This window comes from Rhamphochromis sp. 'chilingali', assembly GCF_963969265.1.
Source record: "Rhamphochromis sp. 'chilingali' genome assembly, chromosome: 22".
NCBI classification, from domain to species: Eukaryota; Metazoa; Chordata; class Actinopteri; order Cichliformes; family Cichlidae; genus Rhamphochromis; species Rhamphochromis sp. 'chilingali'.
The window spans coordinates 29,647,629-29,670,602 of record NC_137950.1 but is presented as its reverse complement, the minus strand read 5'-3'; the positions used below and the strand labels follow the sequence as shown (position 1 = coordinate 29,670,602).

General features: G+C 44.5%; 1 protein-coding gene across 2 annotated transcripts in view; it reads right to left on the bottom strand.

Moving 5' to 3' along the window:
- Positions 1 to 11,059: 11,059 nt before the first annotated feature.
- The window catches only part of grid1b (glutamate receptor, ionotropic, delta 1b), a 621,235-nt gene continuing 609,320 nt past the window's right edge, over positions 11,060 to 22,974 (bottom strand). The window contains exons 17-18 of one of the 2 annotated variants that reach the window (XM_080873797.1): positions 20,214 to 20,352; positions 11,060 to 14,397 (exon numbers count right to left, since the gene is read on the bottom strand). In XM_080873797.1, coding sequence (XP_080729923.1) covers positions 13,931 to 14,397; positions 20,214 to 20,352 — 606 coding nt within the window. In that variant the 3' untranslated portion in view covers positions 11,060 to 13,930. The remainder of the gene's footprint in view (positions 14,398 to 20,213; positions 20,353 to 22,974) is intronic. The other variant, XM_080873798.1, reaches the window with a different exon arrangement.

The window sequence follows — 22,974 nt, the reverse complement described above, 5'->3', positions numbered from 1 at the left end:
TAGACCAACAACTACCTCTAAAAGCATTTTCCTCAACGGGCCTGGAGCGCCTGGAGATGTCCCAGGAAAAACTGGCCGATGTTACCGGGGAAAGTCATGGATCAGTAGAAGAAAAAGGATGGATAGTGGAAAAATGAAGCTTACGTGACACTGAGCTGAATTTTAAAGAACACCTCACTAGAAGATGATCCGTCGTGACTTTAAAGAACTTTTAACCAAACAAACAGCTTTTCTCCATCAATGCAAACAATTCCAGTCTGGAGTTGTGTTTGAGCCTAGGACAGGGAAGAACAGGACAGAGTCGGTCATTCCCACCCACGGCCGAATAAGAATCACCAGAAGATGCAAACTCCACACAGATTCAAAGCTTGTTGCTGTGAGGTTGTGATTCGAACCATCACATTGAGCTGCCGCTCTGCTGCACATACAGCAGCAGAGAAGGGGGGAGGTGGAGACTGACGGCTGAAGAAAAAGATGTTCAACACAGACCGAAAACCACGCTCTGCTTTTAAACTCATTTAAAAATCTGATTGTTCCTCACTGAGGAGCTGCTGCAAGTTTCAAATAAAACCTTTTGCAGCCTGCTTTCATTCTGTGGGGTGTCACCAGCTGGCACAGCGGCTAAACCCCTCAAAGAACCAGTATGGGGTTAAATGGAAGCTATCTTTAGAACATTATCACCACTTCACCTGCACTCAGGCAGTGCTGAGAACGAAGTGAAGCCATTAACCAGACTTCACTGACAAAAACAGTCATTTTAGAGTCCGGGAGGTGTTTGTTTCCTGCTGCCACAGTTCCTGTTTTAATTTGCAGGTTTGGATCCAGTGGGGCCACTTAGCAGCAACAAATTGATGAGAACAGGGATTTATGCCATTTCCATAACCAGTAATAAAATGTAAAGCACAAAGGTATAAACTGTCTCATTTATTTTTGTCGCGGTCAGGTGCATTCATAACGAACAGGTATCCACGATGCAGTAAAAGTAAAAGCAAAATAATAATAAAAAGCTCAAATGTTTCCTCTTCTGCAGGGAAAAACCTTATTTCTACCTTTTACAAAAAGGGAAAACAAAATATTTGTTTAGCTAGCTACACTTTCCAGTTTGCAATTTAAATGTCACACATGACTGAAGCAGATGAGCCATAAAAAACTGTCCTCAGACTAAAAACTATCCTGATATATATGCAGACCTGCAGTGGTACTATTATGGAACCCAGGGGGACTCCTGCTAGCTAAAAGCTTATTGGTTCAAACCAGTGCTCCTCCCTTGTGTCAAATACTGTCCGTCTATCCAACCATGGATTATCTGCTGTTTATCTGGGTCTGCGTCACGGGGGCGGCAGTCTGAGCAGAAGTGAACAACTATGGCTTCAGGATTACCTGTGGGGGCACCGATAATCTCTCCAGCATCCCCTGGGTCTCCCCAGGGACTCCTTCTGGTATGACATGCCCAAAACAACTCATGTATGAGCCGTTCAGGAGGCAACATGTTCAGATGAACCACCTCAAGGGGTTCCTTTGAGTGTGAAGGAGTGTTGATGTCCCCTGATTTCCCTGGAAATGACAGAAGTCTTCAACCTTTCCCTGAGGCTGAGGCTGGTCCCAGGGGTCCTCTGGAGGAAGCTCATCTGCTCTGCTTATAAACAGTCTGATTCTGTTGGTCACTACACACAGCTTATGGCCACAGAACAGCTTTACTAGAACTCCTTCTATTGGGGCACCAATAGTGCCACCAGGATGGACCCATGCCAACACTTTGTTCTTCAAGAGGGGAAATAGAAGACTTGCACTTTGCACACTCTGATTAACCTTATATGTTTTAAAGTATTAGAACCCCGAAAAGTTGATTCTGTTCATCTGGACGTTTTCAGTGGGAGAAACGTTTCGTCATTCATCCAGGTGACTCCTTCAGTCTCAGCTGACTGCAGGTTAAACAGCCTCCTTGACTCAAACCAGCGTTCTAATAAAGTGTTAGAAGATCAATCATTCACACAAGTAAGCATATAAAAACATATAAAGTTCGATTTAAGCTTTGATTTGACTCAGCCACGCATTCTTCTCATGCACAGAGTATGTTATCTTGGTGACCTGCTAAATAAGTCTCAGCGACACCTCTCACTGCTGAATAGTGAATGCTGAAAGACGAGTGACTTTGCATACCGATGGCCTCCTTTAGTTGATGATGAAAATGCAGCACAGACAGGAAGTGTCCACGCTGCTCTCCTGGTCGTGGGTGTGGGAATGTCTTTTCCTTGCAGGCAGAGCCCAGCTGCACAGAAGAATCATGGAGGATTGTGGAAATACCTCCAAACTTTGCTAATTGCTGTTAAACCACCTCGTGGGCTTTTCAGAGATTCTCTGGGATTTCTTTTTCGTTTTAGAAAAACAGATATCGAGAATACAGAGCAGAAATTCCAGCTGGTTTATTTCCCCTCCCGAGCTACTCGTCTTCAGTAAGTGCGCTGTGGCCGAGCGATGGCAGGAGTTTGCAGCACTTTCAGTGAATCTGCATATTTATGACAGTGAAGCAGCCTCCATTTCATGCCCGTGTGGCTTCAGAGTCCCTCCCCTGTATTTCATGTGCACAGCTCAGCCATGATAACATAACCTCACGGCTTCACGCCATCCCTCGCTTGATTTACACACACGGACCCATCTCCCTGTGTGACAGCGGCTCAGCCTGTAACCATATAATGGCCCATAACTGCCCGGCACAACTGGACTCTCACAATCATATTGGCTTTTATTTCTTCCAGCTGCTGGAGGTAAAGTGAGTAATGAGCTGTTTTATCCAGAAGGCACAACTCAGCAGCAGGGGAGGAGGAGGAGGAGGGATGTGCCATACAAACGCACTAAGTGCTCTGAAACTTAAGTAGTACAAGGAAAGCAGATTATCCTGTATTTTTAAGCAGAGTTATGCCACAGGGTAGCAAAAGGTTTGAGTGTAACCGACACTGAAAAAGTGAAAAGATCCTTTCGGTGAGGAGGAGAGAAGAAATCAAGCCAAGAATTTATATATGATTGTACAAACCTGCAAACAGAAAGGCCCCAGCCGGCCAGCGGAGTCAGACCTGGAGCTTCTTGGTGTGTGGGCGGGGTTTGTGTTGTCTGGTGATTCGAAATTGGCTGTAGGTGAATGTGGGTAAGAAAGGTTGTTGGTCCTGTGAGAGACTGTACCACATCTCTCACTCTAGGACAGCCGGGACAAACTTCATCCCCGAACCGGATAACGAGGATGGACGGGTGGACAGGCGAACCTCTGTCTCAAAAAGTATCGAATGTGTCAATAAAAATAGTTAGAACTATGTGTTAGATCAAAATTAGTACAAAGGCAACATATGAAAGGACAAAATTGTGAAACCAAACAACAGCAGGAGATTGAGCGGCTGTAACCACAGGGTTTTGGTCTGTACCGTCAACTGGATGGAGCATGTCTGCAGAGAATGCCACTCAAGAATGCAGGTATGTGTGTTTTAATGACACGATTCAGGTGATACTTAGATACACAGTTGCTGTTAGCTGTTTACTGTTAGCTGTTAGCAGTTTGCTGTTAGCAGTTTGCTGTTAGCAGTTTACTATTAGCTGTTAGCAGTTTGCTGTTGGCTGTTTACTGTTAGCAGTTTGCTGTTAGCTGTTAGCTGTTTGCTGTTGGCTGTTTACTGTTAGCAGTTTGCTGTTAGCTGTTTACTGTTAGCTGTTAGCAGTTTGCTGTTTACTGTTAGCTGTTAGCAGTTAGCTGTTTACTATTAGCTGTTAGCAGTTTGCTGTTAGCTGTTTACTGTTAGCTGTTAGCATGTCACTTCTGTGACTTTTCTGTTTCCCAAAAATACTTTTGCTGTCATCTGAGATGTTTTCTTTTCTTTTTGTGAGCTTTTACTGTATTTTTTTCTATTTCTGTTGTGTTTTGTGTGCTTTCGCTGTATTTTTCTATTTACTGGTGTTTTCTTAAGTCGCAGTGTGTTTGACCTTTCAGGGCCACCGTACCTGCATATCTATTCCAATGTCATGCTTGCCTGTAGTCGTGACTGTATGGGAAAATGTATCTTTAAGAAACACAGCAGCTTGTCTGCTCAGGTTTCAAACAGTTGCAGAGCTTTGGTAAATGAAGGAGCGATGTAGCAAAGTGTTTCTCAGTTCCTCCACCTGCTCTTTGGAAAGTTGTGTCAGTATTTGGGGGAAACAAATCCATGTTAATATCACGTTTGCTGCTCAGCCTTATTGTGCATTTGCTCTGCCAGGAAAGCTAAATTTTCCTTGTTGAATTCTTATAGGCTTAAAATTTGATTTGCAGAATTTGACAGATACGCTGCATCTATCCATCCACCTATCATTCAGTTAGCAAAAAAGCTAACAGCCAGCTAAGCCATCTTTCACCTCTGGCGTCACTTCGTGTACCCGTCACTTTGTCACATGTCCGACTGCTCAGCGAAACACGACGCCAGCGAGGCACCTCGCCCGTGAAAAATCAGATATTCCATCTGCCGGCTCGTCAGAGCAGGTGGCACATGTAACCATTTAGTCAAGTCGACTGTCTACCCCGACAGTCGCCGTGGTGACAGCTAAACGTGCTGCAGAGCCAACGTTAAAAGCCAGGGGACAGCTGACATCCCGCACATCCCGGTGTGTCGGTTTAAATATTCCTCGCGGTGCATCCGACTAAATCTTCCCCCTAATTGACAGAGCAGAGGATGTTTTCTGCCAGGCGCACTGACGGCTGGATGCAGCAGAGAGAGGGAGGGGGAGGCTCGAGGATCCACAGAAATGTCTCCTCTGCTCACTGGCTCACTGTTACTTATGAACCAGTGATGTTATTTTACCTTACAGAATATGCCAGGGCTGTAAAACACGAGCAACGTCACCTTACATTCATTCAGACGCAGCGGCAATGTGTGCTGCCGAAGAACAGTACTGTTCCCTGCTGCAGTTTCTCTCACAGCAACTAGTTTTAACTTTCTAGTTTTACAGTTTAACATGGAAGTGAGAAAACACAGGGCAGCTTTCTGAGAATAACTTGGATGGACTTTGAATAAGGAATATGGATCATGGAGTAAATAAACCACTGTGGGCAGATCCGAAACAGACCCAGACTGGATCTGAACTGGATCCAGGCTTGATCACGTCTGAGCGTCATTCAGCAGCACACACTGCTGGGAGGAGTCTGAGAGAAACATGGTTTGTTACCACGGTAACTAACTCAGAGTTGTAGCTACACTGGCATTGTTTACTTTTTACTTAGTATTTTACTCCTCGTTGTTTTCTCAGGTTTAAGTCACAAAACTGGTTGTTTTGGTTTAAAGACACACTTTGCTTTAAGTACACAATGCCTGAAACAAGCTGCTTAAGCTCCTCCCACTTTAAGGTAATTTTCTTCTGATTGGGTGCCCCTCACAAACAGTTTGAACAGCAGTGTGTGTTTCTGAAATGCAGCCAGCTTAGATGAAAGTATCTGAGAATAAACATGATCTCAAAACCCTGAAGGATGATTCCTGAAGATATCCGATCAAACCGGTAAGAAAAGACTTCTAATGTGGCGAGAGAGGAGGTTGGAACAACCACAGTTTAAAGGATCTCAAATCCCTCTGCATGTATTTATGGGAGGGAGGGGGGGGGCTCAGAGAAAATCAAAACAACAGAAAAAGTAAAGTTGTTTCAAAGCTGTGAGCAGTGTGGATGAGGCTGATCTCCAGGTTGTTGAAAACAGACTCAGAGCAAGTGCTACATTTTCAGGTTGCTTGGAGTGAAAAGCATTAAATGGCTCCAGGGACCGACTAACACTGAAAATGGTGTTGATTGGAAGGATTAGCCTTAGATGAAATAATCTCCCCTTAAAAACAGCTTACAGGCACACAGTGTGAGACAAATTAAAGTCCGCCCATCTGCTTTCTCTTGGTGAACAACTTGTCCAGCTTCACGTCCCTCCTGGCGTCATTCCCTTTGCCCAAATAAAATGTCCTGTCTGTTTAACTCCAAATTTAAACCCCCAAAGATTTCAGACTTCCTGGTGACATTTTTCCTTTTGTCTGGCAGTGGAGCGTGACGTCTCTGATCAGACGCAGGTGAGTTTTTTAAATTAGTGTTTCGGAGATCATATCTTTGGATATGACACCAAAATGTTCAGTTCGGTGTGATATTTAAAGAGAAAAGCTGAAAAATCTGGCAACAGATCACACATGAAATGATGTGTTTGGCGTCATAAGCAGAGTCATTGATCACATTTGAACTGGAGATGAGGAGAACGTGTGCGGACCAATATCTCATTAAACGCTGGCAGATCCAGAGACCTTGTAGCTTCGACTGCAGTCATTTTAGCTTTTAAACACCAAAACATTTCTATTATGAGTTTGTAAATGTTTGACGTGCACGGAGACTTTAAGGGGAATTTTTAACGTGTTAGTGGCGTTTACCTCTCAGAGAAGATGGTTGGTTCCCTGTATCGGAGAGACGTCCTGCTGTTATCAAATCACGGACTCTGGAGAGGATTCTCACGCTGCAGCTGGGCAGCCGTTACTTGAAACCAGGAGAAAGTGTTTCTGAAGAAACATTAAAAAATAATCTTTAATGTTTTTCTCCTCGGGCAACAAGGCACAAAATCGCAAATGATGTGTACACTTCTAATACTCACAAATACCCCCACGTCATGACTGGTTTTTAACCGATACCACCTGTTGGCCTCTTCTACCTCCCAGTCAGTGCTGCACAAAGCTTTAAAACCCAAACCTGCGAGGTCAGAATGTATCAGTTACTTTATGAACAATTTGGTTCATTTTCAATTCATTTTCATTTTTAGCACCAAATCATAAAAACAGTCTTTACATTGTGAGGTACAGACCCTAAAATATAACAGAGAAAACCCCCAAAATCTTATGACCCCCTATGAGCAAGCACTTTGGTGACAGTAGGAAGGAAAAACTCCCTTTTACCAGGAAGAAACCTCCGGCAGAACCAGGCTCAGGGAGGGGCGGGGCCATCTGCTGTGATTGGTTGGGGTGAGAGAAGGAAGACAGGATGAAGACATGCTGTGGAAGAGAGACAGAGATTAATAACAGATATGATTCAATGCAGAGAGGTCTGTTAACACATAGTGAGTGAAGAAGAAACACCCAGTGCATCATGGGAATCCCCCATTAGCAAAAAGGAAAGTTTGATCTTGTAGCTGTATTTTAGTCCAATTTTATTCGATGAGTAATTGTCTGGGTATCAGGTAATGTTGCTTTATCTCAGTTGGACACAAGGTGCCTTTGACAGCAGCACGAATCCCAGCATGTTATAGCAGCAGTGACAGGACAAAAACCTGTAATCTCTGTGGCCTCTAATATACTAATGTCAAAATGCATGCAGCATGTGACACCAACATGTGACAACAATGTAGATTTTCTGGCATCAGGACCCGAGGAAAGTGGTTGTTTGTTAAATCTGTGTGCGCCTGGTGTTTTCAGCCTCTTGATTTGCCTCAAACGTAAAAAGCTAGTTTCGAACAAACCTGCTGATTTTGTTGGAAGTCTTTGTTGATGGCTTTATTGAAAGTTGTCTCCCGGTGCTCTTCGACCTCCTCCACCACAGCCACAGGCACAGGACAGATTTGTTTCCAGCACCAATCACCAAACTCAATTTCATGAAAATCAGTGGAGAACTGAGAAAAAGCTCCAACCTTGAGCCGAGTGTACACACAGACTACTGAGAGGCCTGGTTTATTTTACTTTCCTTCTGTTTCTTTAGACATTATACAAAATATAATCTCAGAATTTGTCACAGCTAAACATGATGCATTTATTTTGATTCAGTTAACAGTTACAAACCCAATCATTTTCAGTTCAGTCTGCAGTCGAGGACAAAGAGACGCATTCAGAGCTGATGTTGGAAATGCTGGTGTTCAGTTTTACTTCATCTTAGCAGCTGGGACACACCGAGGCACTCACAGAACACAAAATGCATGGCTGACATTGAATTATGACATAAACATGTCAGACCTTTTGGTTCCACTTGTCAAACATGATGATTTGCTACATGACGGGAAACAGCTGATTTGGACTTTAGGGTCCTGGTTGCACATTTGAAGATGTCACCTTGGATACTGACGGCCACTTTTATGCAATTTGGGGGGAATTTAAATTAACAAGGAAAAGTGTTACCTGCTGATTGCTTTGAAAGAAAATGAGATGGTTCAGAGTTTAAGTTTGCTGGTGTAAGTGTCAGAGTAAAGTATATAAAAGATACCATTAGTTTCAGGACTGTTTTGGCTGCTTACACACATTACACATAACACTTTCTTAAAAGTAATGCAGTTCAGTACTTAATTACTCCAAGGAGAATGTATTTGCATTTCTCTGTAAAATGACCTGAAACAGTCTCATCGTTACCAGTTAACAGTATAAACCTACAGGCTACATCACACACACAACACAAACCTCTATCATAATGAGGACACACACAAAGATGAAAACACAGCATAAAGACACTCTGAAGCCATTGCCATGGTGATTCTGCTTTAGAAACATGAACAGGTAGAAACGGCGGCTCCAGCCTGACTGCTCATCGGTTTGTTACCTGTTGAAGTTCAGGGTCTGGCTTCTGGCGTCGGCACTCGCTCAGCTTCCACTCTGGGTTTGTGGCTAGCTTAGCGTTAGCATGCTGTCTGTGCAGATGCTTGCACACAGCTGAAGTTGTGTTAGCAGCATAATGCAGCTGTTTCTGTCCATCGTGCTCTCGACCTTTTCATGTGACAGATATAACGGTAACGTCCATATCCACTGTAGACCGCGCCGCTTTATCCTCCTCCAGCACACAAACTCAAATCACACGATTGTGGTGCAAGTGGAACCGATAAGTGGGATAGATACACAAGCAGATACCAACCGGTCTGCTAACACTCTCCAACCACCAAGCAGCAGTGAAAAAGTCAAAGCACACCAGAAACTGAGACCATTTGTCTTCAAAGTAAAAGTCATGCCTTACTGCTTTTACTTTGAAGGCAAACAGTCTCTGCTTCCAGTCGCACTCTTCACATTTTCACAGTTGGTTGGTAAGTAGTTGTCACATGTTTGCAGACCATTTGCAGACTACTGAGGACAGCAGCAATCTGTGAGCAACCAAAGCAGTGCAGCACATTTAACAACAGCAAACAACCTCCTGAAAACACTCGCCAAATAGTCACACATTTTTACCCAGCAACTGGTGGTTACCATGGAGTCCCTGACCGATCTATAGGCCTGTGTGACTGCGGCCTAACACTAACAAGGTATGGGTACAACGAGCAGACACAGATACCCGTTAATCAGTGGCAGTGATCAGGGCCATGCCAATAAATCACTGGAACTGCACTCGGCAAACAGACATTATAATATACGAGTCTACGAGGACTGATTCTTTTGGATATTAGAGGAAGTGCTGCTTTTGGCACAGTTTACCCTCGGAGGTTGCTGCTTCTTGACAATATCACGGTAACAGTTTGCATTAAGTAGAAGAGACGTGTTGTCAGTGACACATATCAGAAACAGATTTGTAAACCATATTTCTTTATTAAAGTTTAAGAAACTCCAAGCAGCATATTCATAAATAAAATAAGGGTCTCCCTTAGATGTACTGTGACAGTCTGTATGCTCTGACAGTTCATGTTTTCATCCTCTGTCGGGGTGTTGGAGTTCGAACATAAACAGGACACACGTAGGCCCTTATCGCCCCGCCCTCCCGGTCACTTCCTCATTGCTGACCAATCGTAACCTCGCTCTGTCCGTCCGTCACGTGGTGGAGCACAGTGCAAAAAGCAAGTTGGTTCACGACAGAGAAGCAACTACTGACACAGTAAGAAAACATCCATATAGAGTGTGTTCAGATGGGAGCTGCGTCAGAGTCGAGGACCGTCACGTTTCTGCGTGTCCGTTTACGCACAGGATGAAACACATGGCAGGTTTTACTTGGTGTCACCGGAGAATTGGTTTTCACACAGACACAGAACATTAGCGTTTCAGCAGAGCTCTAACAGAATCATGGTGAAACTGAATAATGAACATTTCTGCTTGGCAACAACGTAAATCTTCACAGTCACACGTTAAACTTTTTCTTCCCAGTTCAATGACTCAGATTTAATACAGCTATGAAAAACAAACCTTGGTCCTATGATCTGAGTGATTCGGCACAGTGCTTTTACAGTTACATTTCTCAAGTGATCAAGAATTAGGAGCATGAATGAACAGCAACAGAACCAAGTATTTTATCCACACTCTAAGGTGTTACGTGAGAGCGGTACTGCGTGTATGCGTAGTCGGGGACAAACTGTAAATGTTACCTTTAACCTGTCATTGATAAGAGCCATAACATGCTTTTGCATGGTGCGAAACAAAGAAGTACATCGGCTTGTCATTGGTGTTGGAAGAATTTATTCCTAAATCTCTGTGTTTTGTGGTTGAGTCTTTAACAGACCACTGGATTCAATCAGCCACAACATTAAAGCCACCTGTTCAACAGCTTTGGCTTTTGGGCAGTGGACCCATACTGGGGTTTCCGGTGGTATCGAGGACGTAGATCAGATTTGTTCTGGACAGTTTTTCTAAATTTTGATCTGGGTCAACACCTCGGTGTGAACACTGAAAAATACTGGACAAATAGGCTTTGTTGGGGATGTTTCCAAGAGTTTACGAGGTCACATTTTTTCCTCGGGTTGTAATTGTTGGATGTGTTGTGGTTTAGTAGCAAACCTATCTGAATTAATAAAGAATGTTTTTATTATTCTGGTGTCAAATTGTTTGCTTGAAAAGCAAAAAGCTCTGAAGGATTTTTTTCATTTGCAGAAACTTCAGAGTTGAGCTTAATATGATGGAGACTGCTGCCGTTGGGGGGCACCCTTAAGGAGACATTAGGGAGTGTGCTTGCTCTGCACACAGTGATAAAAGCATCATCTACTTCACTCCAGGCTTCGAGGGCCGGTGTCCTGCAGGGTTTAGATGTGTCCTTGATCCAACACAGATGATTTAAATGGCTAAATGACCTCCTCAACATGTCTTGAAGTTCTCCAGAGGCCTGATAATGAACTAATCATCTGAGTCAGGTGTGTTGACCCAGGATGAAATCTAAAACCTGCAGGACACCGGCCCTCGAGGCCTGGAGTTCCCCACCCCTGGTCATCTTTTCTAAGGGACTGCCCAAAAACAACTCGCTGTTAGAAGGCTTCAGCTCCAGTATTTCTGCTGTCTGACTGTCTGTCTGTAAGAATAGAGTGGACATACATGATATGGACACTTAAAAATCTTTCAGTCTGGGTTTCCCCAGTGTGGAAGAAGTGCTGTGCGACAGAACCGGACAGTAAAACCTCCACAGAACGCTCGTGTCTGTAGTTTAAGGAACGAGTTAATCTGCCGCCTGTCCAACAACCACAAACCTACCAACAACACAAGATTCGATGTCCGATCTACAGTTTTGGAACTAAAGCTCTTCATTCTGACAAGTTAAGGTTCCTCAGTTTCCTCTGCCCACGTACACGTTCTATAAATGGAGAGATGAGCGGGTCTGCGTTTTGCTGCTAATGTCCTGAAAACTGTGTGTGATCAACATAGATCCGAACAGCCAGCGTCAGGCTAATGTAAATGAAGTCGACAGTCATTAGGCCCATAGATGCACGTTAACCGTGCTTGTAAAAGCAAAAAGGTGGGGGTGATATGGTCGTTTTATATATTTCTGTTGTTAAATACTTTTACCATAAATGTTCCTCTCACAGTATCCTATAGAGAAAATACTATCCAGTGTTTAGCAAATATATTTAACTTCCCTCTGTTTTACAAGCAGTTGAGGTATGGCACCTGCAGAACGGCCATCATCATGAGCCTCTGTCTGCACTTTGGGTAATGACGCCCTCTGTCATCCCTGCAGGTGATAATGGATCTCATTAGGAATGACTTGTGGAAATACGATGCCTCTCTGAGTCACTCTCTCACTCCTCGTTAGAATAACTGCACTGCTTTGCAAGACGAAACTTGCGTACGAGAGCGTGACGTAAAATTCTCGAGTATAAAAATTAAAGACATATATATTTAGTACCTTTATATTTTTTCTTAAGGTTAAGGCTGCGTTCACACCGACCGCTGTTGGAACTCGGCCGAGCTTCGATATTTGGCCACAAACGAAGCATTACGACTGCCTGAAAACAAAAGTGTCGGCCCTCCTTTAGGAACTCTGTGGGAGCGGTTAGTAAGAGTAAGGATGGAAAGGCGAATACGTTTGATCTGTCACAACTTTTCTTGTGTTTCAGGTCTGTAATTTCAGACTTTCAGACTTCGACTGTTGTCGAAGTTTGTTTGAATAAATTAATAACCATCAATCGTTCTGGCACCAATTTGAATCTGACACTTCCTTCAAATACAAACAGAAGCTCAAAAATATCAAATAAAATGAATACCAGGCTGGCTGATACTCTGGACCGTTTCTGGTTTTTTGTATATATTTGGCTAACAAGAGGGTCTGTCTCAGAGTTGGGAAGCATGCCAGTACTTGTTTTAAATTGGTGCCAACTTTTCATTAGTCTAAAAGCATCTGGACAGAGTTTCATAGAAAAAGACTGTAACTGATTTTCACTGGTTTGCTGGTGGTGCGATGAAGAAGACGAACTCTAAAACTATTCATCATTTAGAAGGTGCAAGCATCTCTCTGAAACCCAGAACAAGTGTTTTTGTGTTCCTGATTTCCTCATCTCGAAGTCGGGTTGGTTTCTGTTTGATGTCTAAAGGTCTGTGGTTCATCCAACCCTAAACATGTTCATTTCTTTCCACAGCTTAAAATACAGAAGCAATTCTCGTAATTTTGAAGCTTTAACGTGACCCAGAAAAGGTTTTTGTAGTAAGTGGTTAAACGGGACTACAGAAACTGTTGGGAGATTTCATCACGTCGAACGCGCGACTGCATTTACAGTTCAAAAATATGATATTTGACTTTAAGACTAAGACCTGTACCGCGTGGGTAGGGAGCCACGGTTCTACACCCTGTCGTGTTCCACAAAGAGGCCAGGCTTGCATGACTGCATCATCGTTTGACCTAAAGACAGCGGTCGGTGCGCTCGCAGCCGTACGTACTCTTCTTCGCTCATTTGCTCGTCACAAACAGACTCTCACCTGGACAGTACTGACGCCAAATAAAAACTCGCTATAAAAACAAACCATTGAGCTGTGTGTAAAATATGAACCCAATAAAAACCCGCTTGTTCCCCCTCAGTGTTTGAATGAACATCATTTACAGTCAACGTAAGAAAAGAATGTAGACTTTTGCTTGGAAAAAACTATGTATATTATATATTTAATACAAATGGGGAAAAAACAAAGAGTGATTTTTTTTGTCCGATGCTGAAGATATATATAGGGTTGGTACAGAGGTGCATAACAGTAGGTGTCCACCACTAAAAATGTCCCTACAGCGGTGCATCATGGGTAGTCGTTTACATCAATGAGTTGTGGAAAGACATCGTTTAATTTCGGCACTTAGAAAACAATCACAATGAATTTCGCGTCATTGTTTAATTGAACAAAATTTACAAAGCCATTCAAACAGTCATAACTTTTTCATCAATGTTTATATTTTTTTTAATCTCATTTTGTTTGTTTTTATAACTCAACTTCAAAAATTGAGAATATTCAAAATACACTTTAACCTCACTTCGTTCTCTTGGTATTTACAGATATGTACACGAGAAAAATTACACCCTCCAGCCCGCCGCCCGCTTTTTGTTGTTTTTTGTTAGATTTTTCGTGTGTGTGTTTCTGAACAGATAGTGAGATACAAAATCTTTTTACTTTGTACATATATGTTTTTTTTCCTCTATAATAATTTTCCTCTAGGGTTCCCCAACCCGCCTCGCATCCGAACCTGGACCCAGGTCCAGAGAGCAGCCTCCCTCCCACCCACCGCCCCCCTTTTACCCCTCCGATCTTATATCGATGTACTGTGGGTGGCCTCAATGGCTTCGGGTATGGGTCCTGCGGAGACTGCCTGGTAGGACATTGGCATGGGTGTCTTGCCAGGGCTCTGCCGGAAGAGCCCCCCGTTGGGTGCCCTGTGTTTGCACTGCATGGTGCCGCTGAGGTTGGTGCTGCTGAGCGGGTGGTGCGGGGGCAACGTGCTGCTGCCAGGGCCCTGGGATGGGGGTAGCGTCCTGCCTAGGGTCCCCCCATGGTGAGGATGGGGAAGAGGAGGAGGTGGTCCCCCCTCCCCGGGGAGGAAGGTGGTCACAGCGAGGCCCGAGGGCGGGTAGTCCCGCCTGGACTCCGGGCCCGGGACCAGAGAGGCCTGGCTGGGCTGCATGCTGCCGATGTCCAGCGCAGAGATCTCGATAGAGGGGCCGGGGATCTGCTTGTGGGCCAAGTCCTCGTCCAAAAGACTGTTCATACGACGATGCACCTGTTCCAGATTCACCTCCTTGTCCTATAAGTTGAGGAGTGGGGCGGTGGGGTGGGGATGGAGGAGGACAGTGGAGAGACAGGGGGAGGGAGAGAGGGAGGGAGGGACACAGAGGCTGAGATTGGCGATGGGCCGATTTCTCAGACTGATTCAGGTCAGCGTGTGCTCCATGCATTCTCAATCTGATATGGGGTTTTTTTTAACTGACGAGCTTCTATCAGCGATCCAGCTGATAGACCGGCCCGGTTTCATTTTGTAGTCTGGTTTGAAGAGCCCAGTGGAAACTGAGGCCACAGAAACCAATCTGAATGTGCAACTTGAAATCAAACTTGGCCAGTGAGCAGTAAAGGCTTGATGTATGGAGGAAACCGACCCTGGAGCCAAGCTGACTGTCGTGTGCTGCAGAGCTGTTGGAGGCTTGACTATGTCGAGATTGTCATGAATCACATCTGAGATCAATTTTAGATTCATAAACTGAAGCTATGTTTGTGCTTTCTCTGCCCTCGCCGCCCTCGGAGCTGCTACGCTCGTCACAGGAGGATCAGAGAATTGGTTTCCTAGCAGAATAATTTAATCGCCACACTGGCTGACGATGCATCTCCTGCTGACTGCAGACATGCATACTTGTTAGGTATTAATAGACACCCGAGTGTTTCCCTGTTGAACCGCAGGTCTGCTTTAGTACACTGGTCAGGGGAAGGTAAAGGACGAGGGGCGTGCGGGAGGAAGGAGGCGTGATTCGCATAGTGAAAGCGAGGCTTTGAATCTGAGGCCAGATTCTCGACACGTCCGCGTGCGACTGCTGCAGCCCGGCCGGATGATGTTTTAGGAGAGGGTCTTAAAGCGGCCAATCGCTTTACAGCAAAGCAGCTAACATTCCTGAACGCAGCCTGGCTCCAGCATCGGGCTCGCTTCAGTCCAGAAACACAGTGAGATTAGTCCCAGGAACTCACAGTGACACCGGCGACACTCAACACAATGCACACGACACATTACAGATTAATACCACATACATATTCAGTCATGGTGCAGTGTTAGCAGCACATAATACAGAAGGCATGCAACTACCCCACCCCCGCAGGTTTGATCATTTCGAGTTTGTTTTACTGTCACACTGTTGGGATTACTACTGGCATGGACTGAAAATCGCTGTTCATGATTTTATTCCACTGATAAACAGATCATGTGACTGTTCAAAACGTTCTGGGCAGCTTTGTTAAATTATGAGAGATTTTATGAGCTCAGACAAAAGACATTTGAGAAGCTTTACAGCTACGACACGTTCGGAGCACAATCAGACCGTATTCTGGATCCAGGGACTGGATGCATGACACAAAGTGAATTTTCAGTCAGGTGAAAGGATGCAGTCTCAGACTGCTAATGTTAAAAATGTTAAACTAGCAATCCAGCAGCTGGCTTTAACTGCAAACAGTGAGTGCTGTGTGAGGGCCGGTTCTCTGCAGAGCACTCGAGTTCACGCGGTGTTTGGTGGTGGTGTCGATCTGACTGAGAAGCTGAAGGACGCCGCCTGCTCGTACGTTGGTGACCTGCCGATTACACGCACTCCTAATCACACCCTGCTTGGTCTTTTCTTCTTGCTCGTAGATTAAATGAACCAAAGCTTCATTTTCTCAGATGCTCCTGTTGGCCAATCGACACTCTGTGTCACCAAAATCTACCCAGGACCTGACCTCAGTGCTCTTTTAGTTAGCAGGATGAAGACTTAAAATGAAAAAAACAAGGGAGAAGTTTGTCTCGGAGTCATTTAAAGTAAAGTGTGAGCCGTGCAGATGAACATTTCTTCATGTAGAGTGGTGCAGAGAGCCCTTCTGGTGGAAACACACTAGCGAAGCCTCCGACTCTCAGAGCGTCTCGATGCGCTGCGGTGGAGCAGCGCCGAGGCTAATCGTGTACCTTTGTTCCAACCTTTAAGCAACACACGAACATGCAGCGTGTTTGCTTTGAATGATCCCACTCCAGCCTCTGAGAGCTCCTCTCAAAGCCAATTAAAACATCTCAGCTCAGGTTATTGTTTCAGCCGACCAGCGCCTCATTAAAATATGTTTTCAAACTGACAGCTAGCCTAAATAAATAAATGCCAGGGATTAAACCTCAGCCGGTCGTTAAAGGCAGGCTGGTGAAGTAAGTGCAGAGGAAGAACAGCCGTCTGAAAGTCTCCATTAATTTGGAAAACAAACAGCTCTTTTAGTGAGTGCTCCCACTGGGGGGCCTTTTAAATCACTCTGCTTCCTGCTACTTTGCAAATACTGTGACTGTCGAGTGGGTTGTGCTCAAGTGCGATAAGAACAGTTACTGATTGTTTCTGGTTCATTTTAGATTCAAGTGGCCCTGCGAAGATGAGCGAAGGCTGTTCTGCACGGCGATCGCCTCTAACACCGACATCTTCCATCTGATAACGTCTTATTAACCAAAGGTCACCATCGACTGTGTCTCTACATCCAACCCAGCTGAGGAGAACTTTGCTAGATGTTGAGATTTGGTGGAAAGATGAAAGGTCAAAGTTGTCTTTTCTGGTTGTATAAGGAAGTCATTTCAACTCAAAATTTAGTTGAACGGTGAAAGCACATCTCTTCCTCCTGAACACCTCTGCACCTCTGACCAGCAGCTTCTTACGAGGATATGTTTTCACTGTCCAGAGGCTTATTATGAATAAGATCAGCAAAGGAGAATCATTTCCATTTAGACGCCGCGTACACTTTTATATAGTAGGTAATACTTGACTGTGTAAGTTGGTCAGAACTGCCAATCAAGCGCAATAAAAAAGATAAAAGACAAGAACGTGTGTTTGCATTTCTGTTTTTAAATTAGCAGCAACGCGTGAAACTGTATCCTAGTGTTTTCATTGTTGCCATCTCAGCGTTCTTCAAGAGCACTCGACTGTCCAGCTGCATGCTCATTGGCCAGTTTTGGGCCTGGTGAGGGTTGTACCCTGGGTAATCTTCTTTCTTAAACGTAGAATGACCAAAATCTACAAAACTTTATTCATCCTTTGTGACTTGAAAGTAGCCACTGAGGTCCAGGCAGAGGGCCGTGATCTTCACTCCGATAGGACCAGATGTCTTCTTGCAGGACTTTGTGCAAGAGTCTTTCTTTTCGTCTTAAGAATCGTTTTTCCAATATCTTTCCAAAATCCTGGAAAAGTGTTGTCACCTTTCAGTTTTCAACCAAATCTCGATAGTATAGTGACGCGTTTTAAAAGCCGCAGCTGACTGATGGATCTGTGCGCTTGCTGGAGCCCAAACAAGCCTTTGGATTTTTGATTATTCGTGAGGGGCTCTTTTTGTGCCATGGTCCTGCTTAGAGGGAACCGTCACACGAGGGCTGAGGGTGACAATCATGTTAATAATGCTGTCACTTCATCTCAGTCCAGCTAAATGTCTGTGGAAGATTTTGGAGTAAACGTTGGACCAGCGTCTCTCGCACCATCAACAAACACTAGATGAGTTCATCTCTCCAGCAGACTTCTAGAAACTTCTAGAAAAGTCAATGAGCACAAAGTAGCCCGACATCTTCCCAACACGTGTTTCCCATCAGTTCTACGACAGTTCTGTGTAGGTGCCAAAAACAGTCCATGTTTCAGCAGGTTTGAGGAATTTTATGTGGCAAAGAGACGAAGACCAAAATAATCCTTCGTGTAGGACTTGAGACCCGGAGGTTTCCTGCCAGCTTTCCAGGTGTGGTTTAAAGGTATCGTTGGTTTGCTCTTTACCACCAACTGCAGTTAGTCCTCCTGCTGACCAGCCAGCATCACCAAGCGCGTTTAAATGGAGGAGAATCCTGTTTTACTGCAATACTGATTTTCAAAAACAGTCAGTTTTTTAATGAAAGAGTTAAATTTGCTCGGTCATCACTTAAATAACAAACACAGAAATGCTGAACAAAAGCCACAGACGTCTGGAAACATGACACACGGCATGCAGTCCTCAGGAAGCAGGTAATAATATTCATCACGCGTGCAATAAAATTCAGAACAACATTTCTGTGTCTTCATTTAATCGTTGAATCCACAACGTGGTCAAAGCCTCCAGATAAGCACACTCGGTAAAGCCGCAGTTAGCAATCATCTACAGTCTTAATCATCTCGCTGTCTTATTTTAGGCTTAGAAACGAGCAATAACCGATAGGTCAAAACTTTATTACCAGCTACTGACACCATAAGATGAAAGGTCAAGTGAGGCAAATCGTTTCTTTCAATTTAGATTCGGCTTGGCAAAGCAAAACCATATTTTCTGCGTTCGTCATTGTGGTTTTCAGTCGATCGATGGACATCTTAATCAATAAAGTGCTGCTGACCCAGACGCTTAGGTCAGAAGGTCTTGATACAAGTATTTAGATGAGTGCATGACTTTCTTAAGCTGTTATTGACCTTTATTTTCAAAACGTCCGAGAGCTCTCAAAGCATCGATCAGAACCTGTGCAGAGGAAAAACGATCCAGGCGCAGGTGCAACATTTTTTCAAGGAGATCGCCGGGTTCACGGCGAGTGACATCACATGTGAACGCCACACTGTTCAGATTGAACGCTTCAGGCTCCAGCTGCCACTTCAGTTGACTGGATCATTTTTACAATGAAATCTGAAATGGAGTCTGGCTTTGTGAAGCTAATTTGCTGTTAGCTAAGTGGCTCTCCAAAAGTCTTAAAGTCAGACTTTTTCTAATGCAGTCTGGCTCCATCAGGGAAATTTGCCAGCTGCCACTTTCACACAGCAGCTACTTTGAGCTGATTCAGACGGAGAAACAGAAGGTACGATCAAAAAGACTTTGCCTGTGAAAAACAAAAAAGATTTTCTTACATGTGGGAGTTTTCGTGTGAGTTTACGTCAAGGATAAAAGCTGGTTCTCCATCTACAACCCAAAGACTCTTCCCCTTAAAACCCAGAGTTTTAAGGGGAAGAGTTCAGTATCCAGGGCTGAAAGTGGCTCAACCAGAAGCATCTTATACTCTCCAGGGTCAGATGCAAAATTCTGCTATGACTTCCTGAGCTGTTTCCTGAAGCTTCTCAGTCACCTCAACACGATTCACACTCACTGCTTGTCCTGTGAGAGATTTGGCTCCTTGCAATGTTAAAATTAAATTCAAGGCAAAGGTTTGCAAATGCACGTGCAGGCCTTCCACGGAGCTGCTTGCTGGTTGTAGGCACGATCACCAATATTCTTATGGCCACCAACTCAAAACTAGCCTTATCAGGCTTTCTGATATTGAGCTGCTCCATTTCTCGTAGATGTCTTGATGAATTTTTAAAGGTTTATGCAAACACTGCTCAATAAAAGCTGCGTGAAAGGCACTGAGTTTGTCGTGAACCTTGGTGATTCTGTTCTCCCGAAACAGGTCAAACTGAGGTGTGAGGTCAGCCCTTATGAGATGTGTTCAAACAGTTAAAGATGACCAAATGAGAGAAAGCAAGGAGAAACAGAAAAGGCACCGTGAGAACCGGGAAGGTTTCTAATGATGACGGGATGCAGCGTTAGTAGCGAGTTCTCAGAAGGTTACAACTTTATCATCTGCATAGAGCAAAATCCTAATTCTTTATTTTATTATTATTCTACACTCCTCTAATTAGCAAACGCTGCTTAATAAGCATTATACCAGGGGAAGAATGAGTTCTAACCTTTAAGATGATCACAGACATAATTGAATTTGTGCTGGAAACTGACAAAAATGACTTCCTGTATGCCTGCAGATTTAGTTTCAGAAAATCAGAAAGACTTTAACCCCCGAAAGGAAAGAACAAAAACAAAGAGGAGCTTGGCGACGGCACAGATGTGTTTGATTTCTTTTGTCGTATTTTAGAAGGTTGTATATAGGAGGTCTATTCTGACCTGTATCAATAGCTTCTGCTTCATCCCAGCCTCTCTCTCTGTCTGTCCAAATGTCCCTCCTCCCCTCCGATGAAGCAGTTGTAATGTCATTATATGTCAATGGACCAGAAACCCTTGCCAGCCTGTAATCCTTAGTAACCTGCACGAGATCATAGACAGTCAAGTGTAAATCAAAAAATGAAAAGGATAGATGGAGAGAAGGAGAGGAGATAGATAACAGGGGTGTCCACATTGACATATAATTTGCAATAAGACGTGACACAGTGATAGAACCAGGGGTTATGGACGGGGATGTCGGAGACAGATCTTATTGCTAAAGGGTGACACACCCAGCGTGCACACTGCCTGCTCACACTTTAGTTTATGGATCCACATCGAGGCCTTCCTGCCCGTTTGTCCCCTGTCACATGACTGAAGCCTGTCTGGGGGTGTTCGCACAGTGAGGTGAGGTCGGCCCTGCGTAGTGCTGGGAGGTGTATGTTGTTGATGTCTGGAGGTAGGACATGGAAAGGCAGGCCTGAGGTCAGTTTCGTGTTCGAGCGGTGTCTTTGGTAGCGCCCGTGTCCCCGTTTCAAACAATATACAGACCACACAATAACCACTGTAACACACAGCACACACGTCAGTATCAGTGTAGCCCCAACATCCATTCTCCTCCTGTATTTCTGTCCCACCATCATGTTTAACATTGAATACTTGGTGGTTCTCAACCAATAACAAACGTCATGTATGACTGGAAGGAGGAGTCAAAGGCTGAATGGAGCTAACTCGGGTTTAGCATCGCAGCTTCTGTCATCGTACGTTTTGTGGAGTCAGAAGCGACCACATCGTAGTTATCAGCTGATCATTAATCTCTTTGTCCCGCCTTCCTCCCCTCACTCCTAACCTGTCGCAGCAGATGGCCCCGCCCCTCCCTGAGCCTGGTTCTGCCGGAGGTTTCTTCCTGTTAAAAGGGAGTTTTTCCTTCCCACTGTCACCAAAGTGCTGCTCATAGGGGGTCATATGATTGTTGGGTTTTTCTCTGTATTATTGGAGGGTCTTTACTTTACAGTTGTCTTGAGGCAACTGTTGTTGTGATTATAAATAAAGATGTGAGTAACTCTGGTCACTCAAAGCTTATTCAAATGATGCATGTGACATAATTTCAGTTTCACAGAGGATTGTGGGTTTTTTTGGTAATTTGAACTCACTGTGGAACTGCCACAAGCTGCAGTTCCTCTCTTGTCCACTTGGGGCTGTCCCCATCAGTGAGTCTTACCGCATAGACTCCAATGTTGACTGGCAGGTGGATGGTGACACAAGCGGCTGCAGCTGCTAGCTGTCTGCTATTCTCCACCTCAGCCAACTGAAGTCCCTGAACTGGACCTGTGGACCATGTTTGTGCTGCTGGAACATTTTTAATGACATTATCTGACCAACTATACGGCTGTTGGGACGTTGTTGTACTAACAGACCTTTCTAGAAGTCTGAGCTCCAGTTTTGGTGCACGGGGAGACTCTAGGATGTTTATTAGCAGATGTCTGGGTGGTTGAGACTTTACAGGGAGCTTTGTGCTGCAGGTCAGTGCTTTCTGATGGGCTGCTTGTTGAGTTGTGATGGGGCGTCCAAATTCATCTGTAGTTGCACGCTGCCCTGTGTTGGTATTGTGTTATATGAGGCCAGCTGATCTCTGTTCAAAGCTTTTATCCTCTCACACTGACACAGAAGCAGACGGCTGCCTCGCTCTGTTCTCTGCAGGCTGATGTCTGAAGCATCACTCTGCACAGAAACCATCCGACTGAAGGTGTTTCCGGTGTCAAAATGTCCCATTTAAACTCATGTCCATATTTCATGCTGAGTGATGTCACAGCTCTGGTGTGAGGAGATTGGCTGCCACTAACGATTATGCATGAAACCTGATTATTAATGACTTAGTTTGCGATTGGATATTTATTTTAATACTGACGGAAAGTACTGATCTTTGTTACTGAGTTTCCTGCACGCTTGCTTCTGTGGCTGCAGACAGAGTGAAAGGTTACGTTGATGAGCTCCCTGCATAAATCTTTTGTGGCCCTTTCAGGGAAAAAAGCTCTAAAGAGCCACTTTGCACAGCAGACAGTTGGAGCCCAGCGAGGTGAGCAAAGTGGAACATTTAGCAGCTAAAGAGCCGCACGTTCACGACTCCGATGGGACGAAACTCGATGAGCTGATGCTGAATTTGTTTTGGAGTCAGATTTTGTTATTGAAGCTTTATGGCCTGTTGCAGATGTGCAGCAGCAGCAGCCACTGAAACTGTCAGATTCTCATCTGCAGAGCCAAAGTTCCCACATTCACACTTTGAAATGGCAGCAGCGTAAAATTACACGGAGCACTTGTACGTCAGAGCCTATTGTTTGGCACAGGGACAGCGTCACTCTGAGAGGTTAACACAGATTTGTGTTTTTTAATGACGTCGTGTTAAATCGGAACAATACGATCCTGCTGTGACGGCAGAAGTTCCGGATAATTATCCACTAAAGACGTTTCAATTACGGGATGTTTCCAGCTTTCGAGGAGGCGGCCGTTCATTAATATCGATCGGGGGTGCGTTCATCTTTCACGAACCGCAGGTGTAACTATTAGCTCGGCTGTAAGAGCAGCGTGTGTTTCATTCATAAAAGAGCGAGGTGGTCGCTGAGTTCTCAGTGATTCTTATTCGGCAGGCACTTGGTGAGGCTCCAGTTTCCAACAGCAACAGTGCACGGTTGTTGAAACGCAGGTCGAGCTGCGTTTAATGTGACAA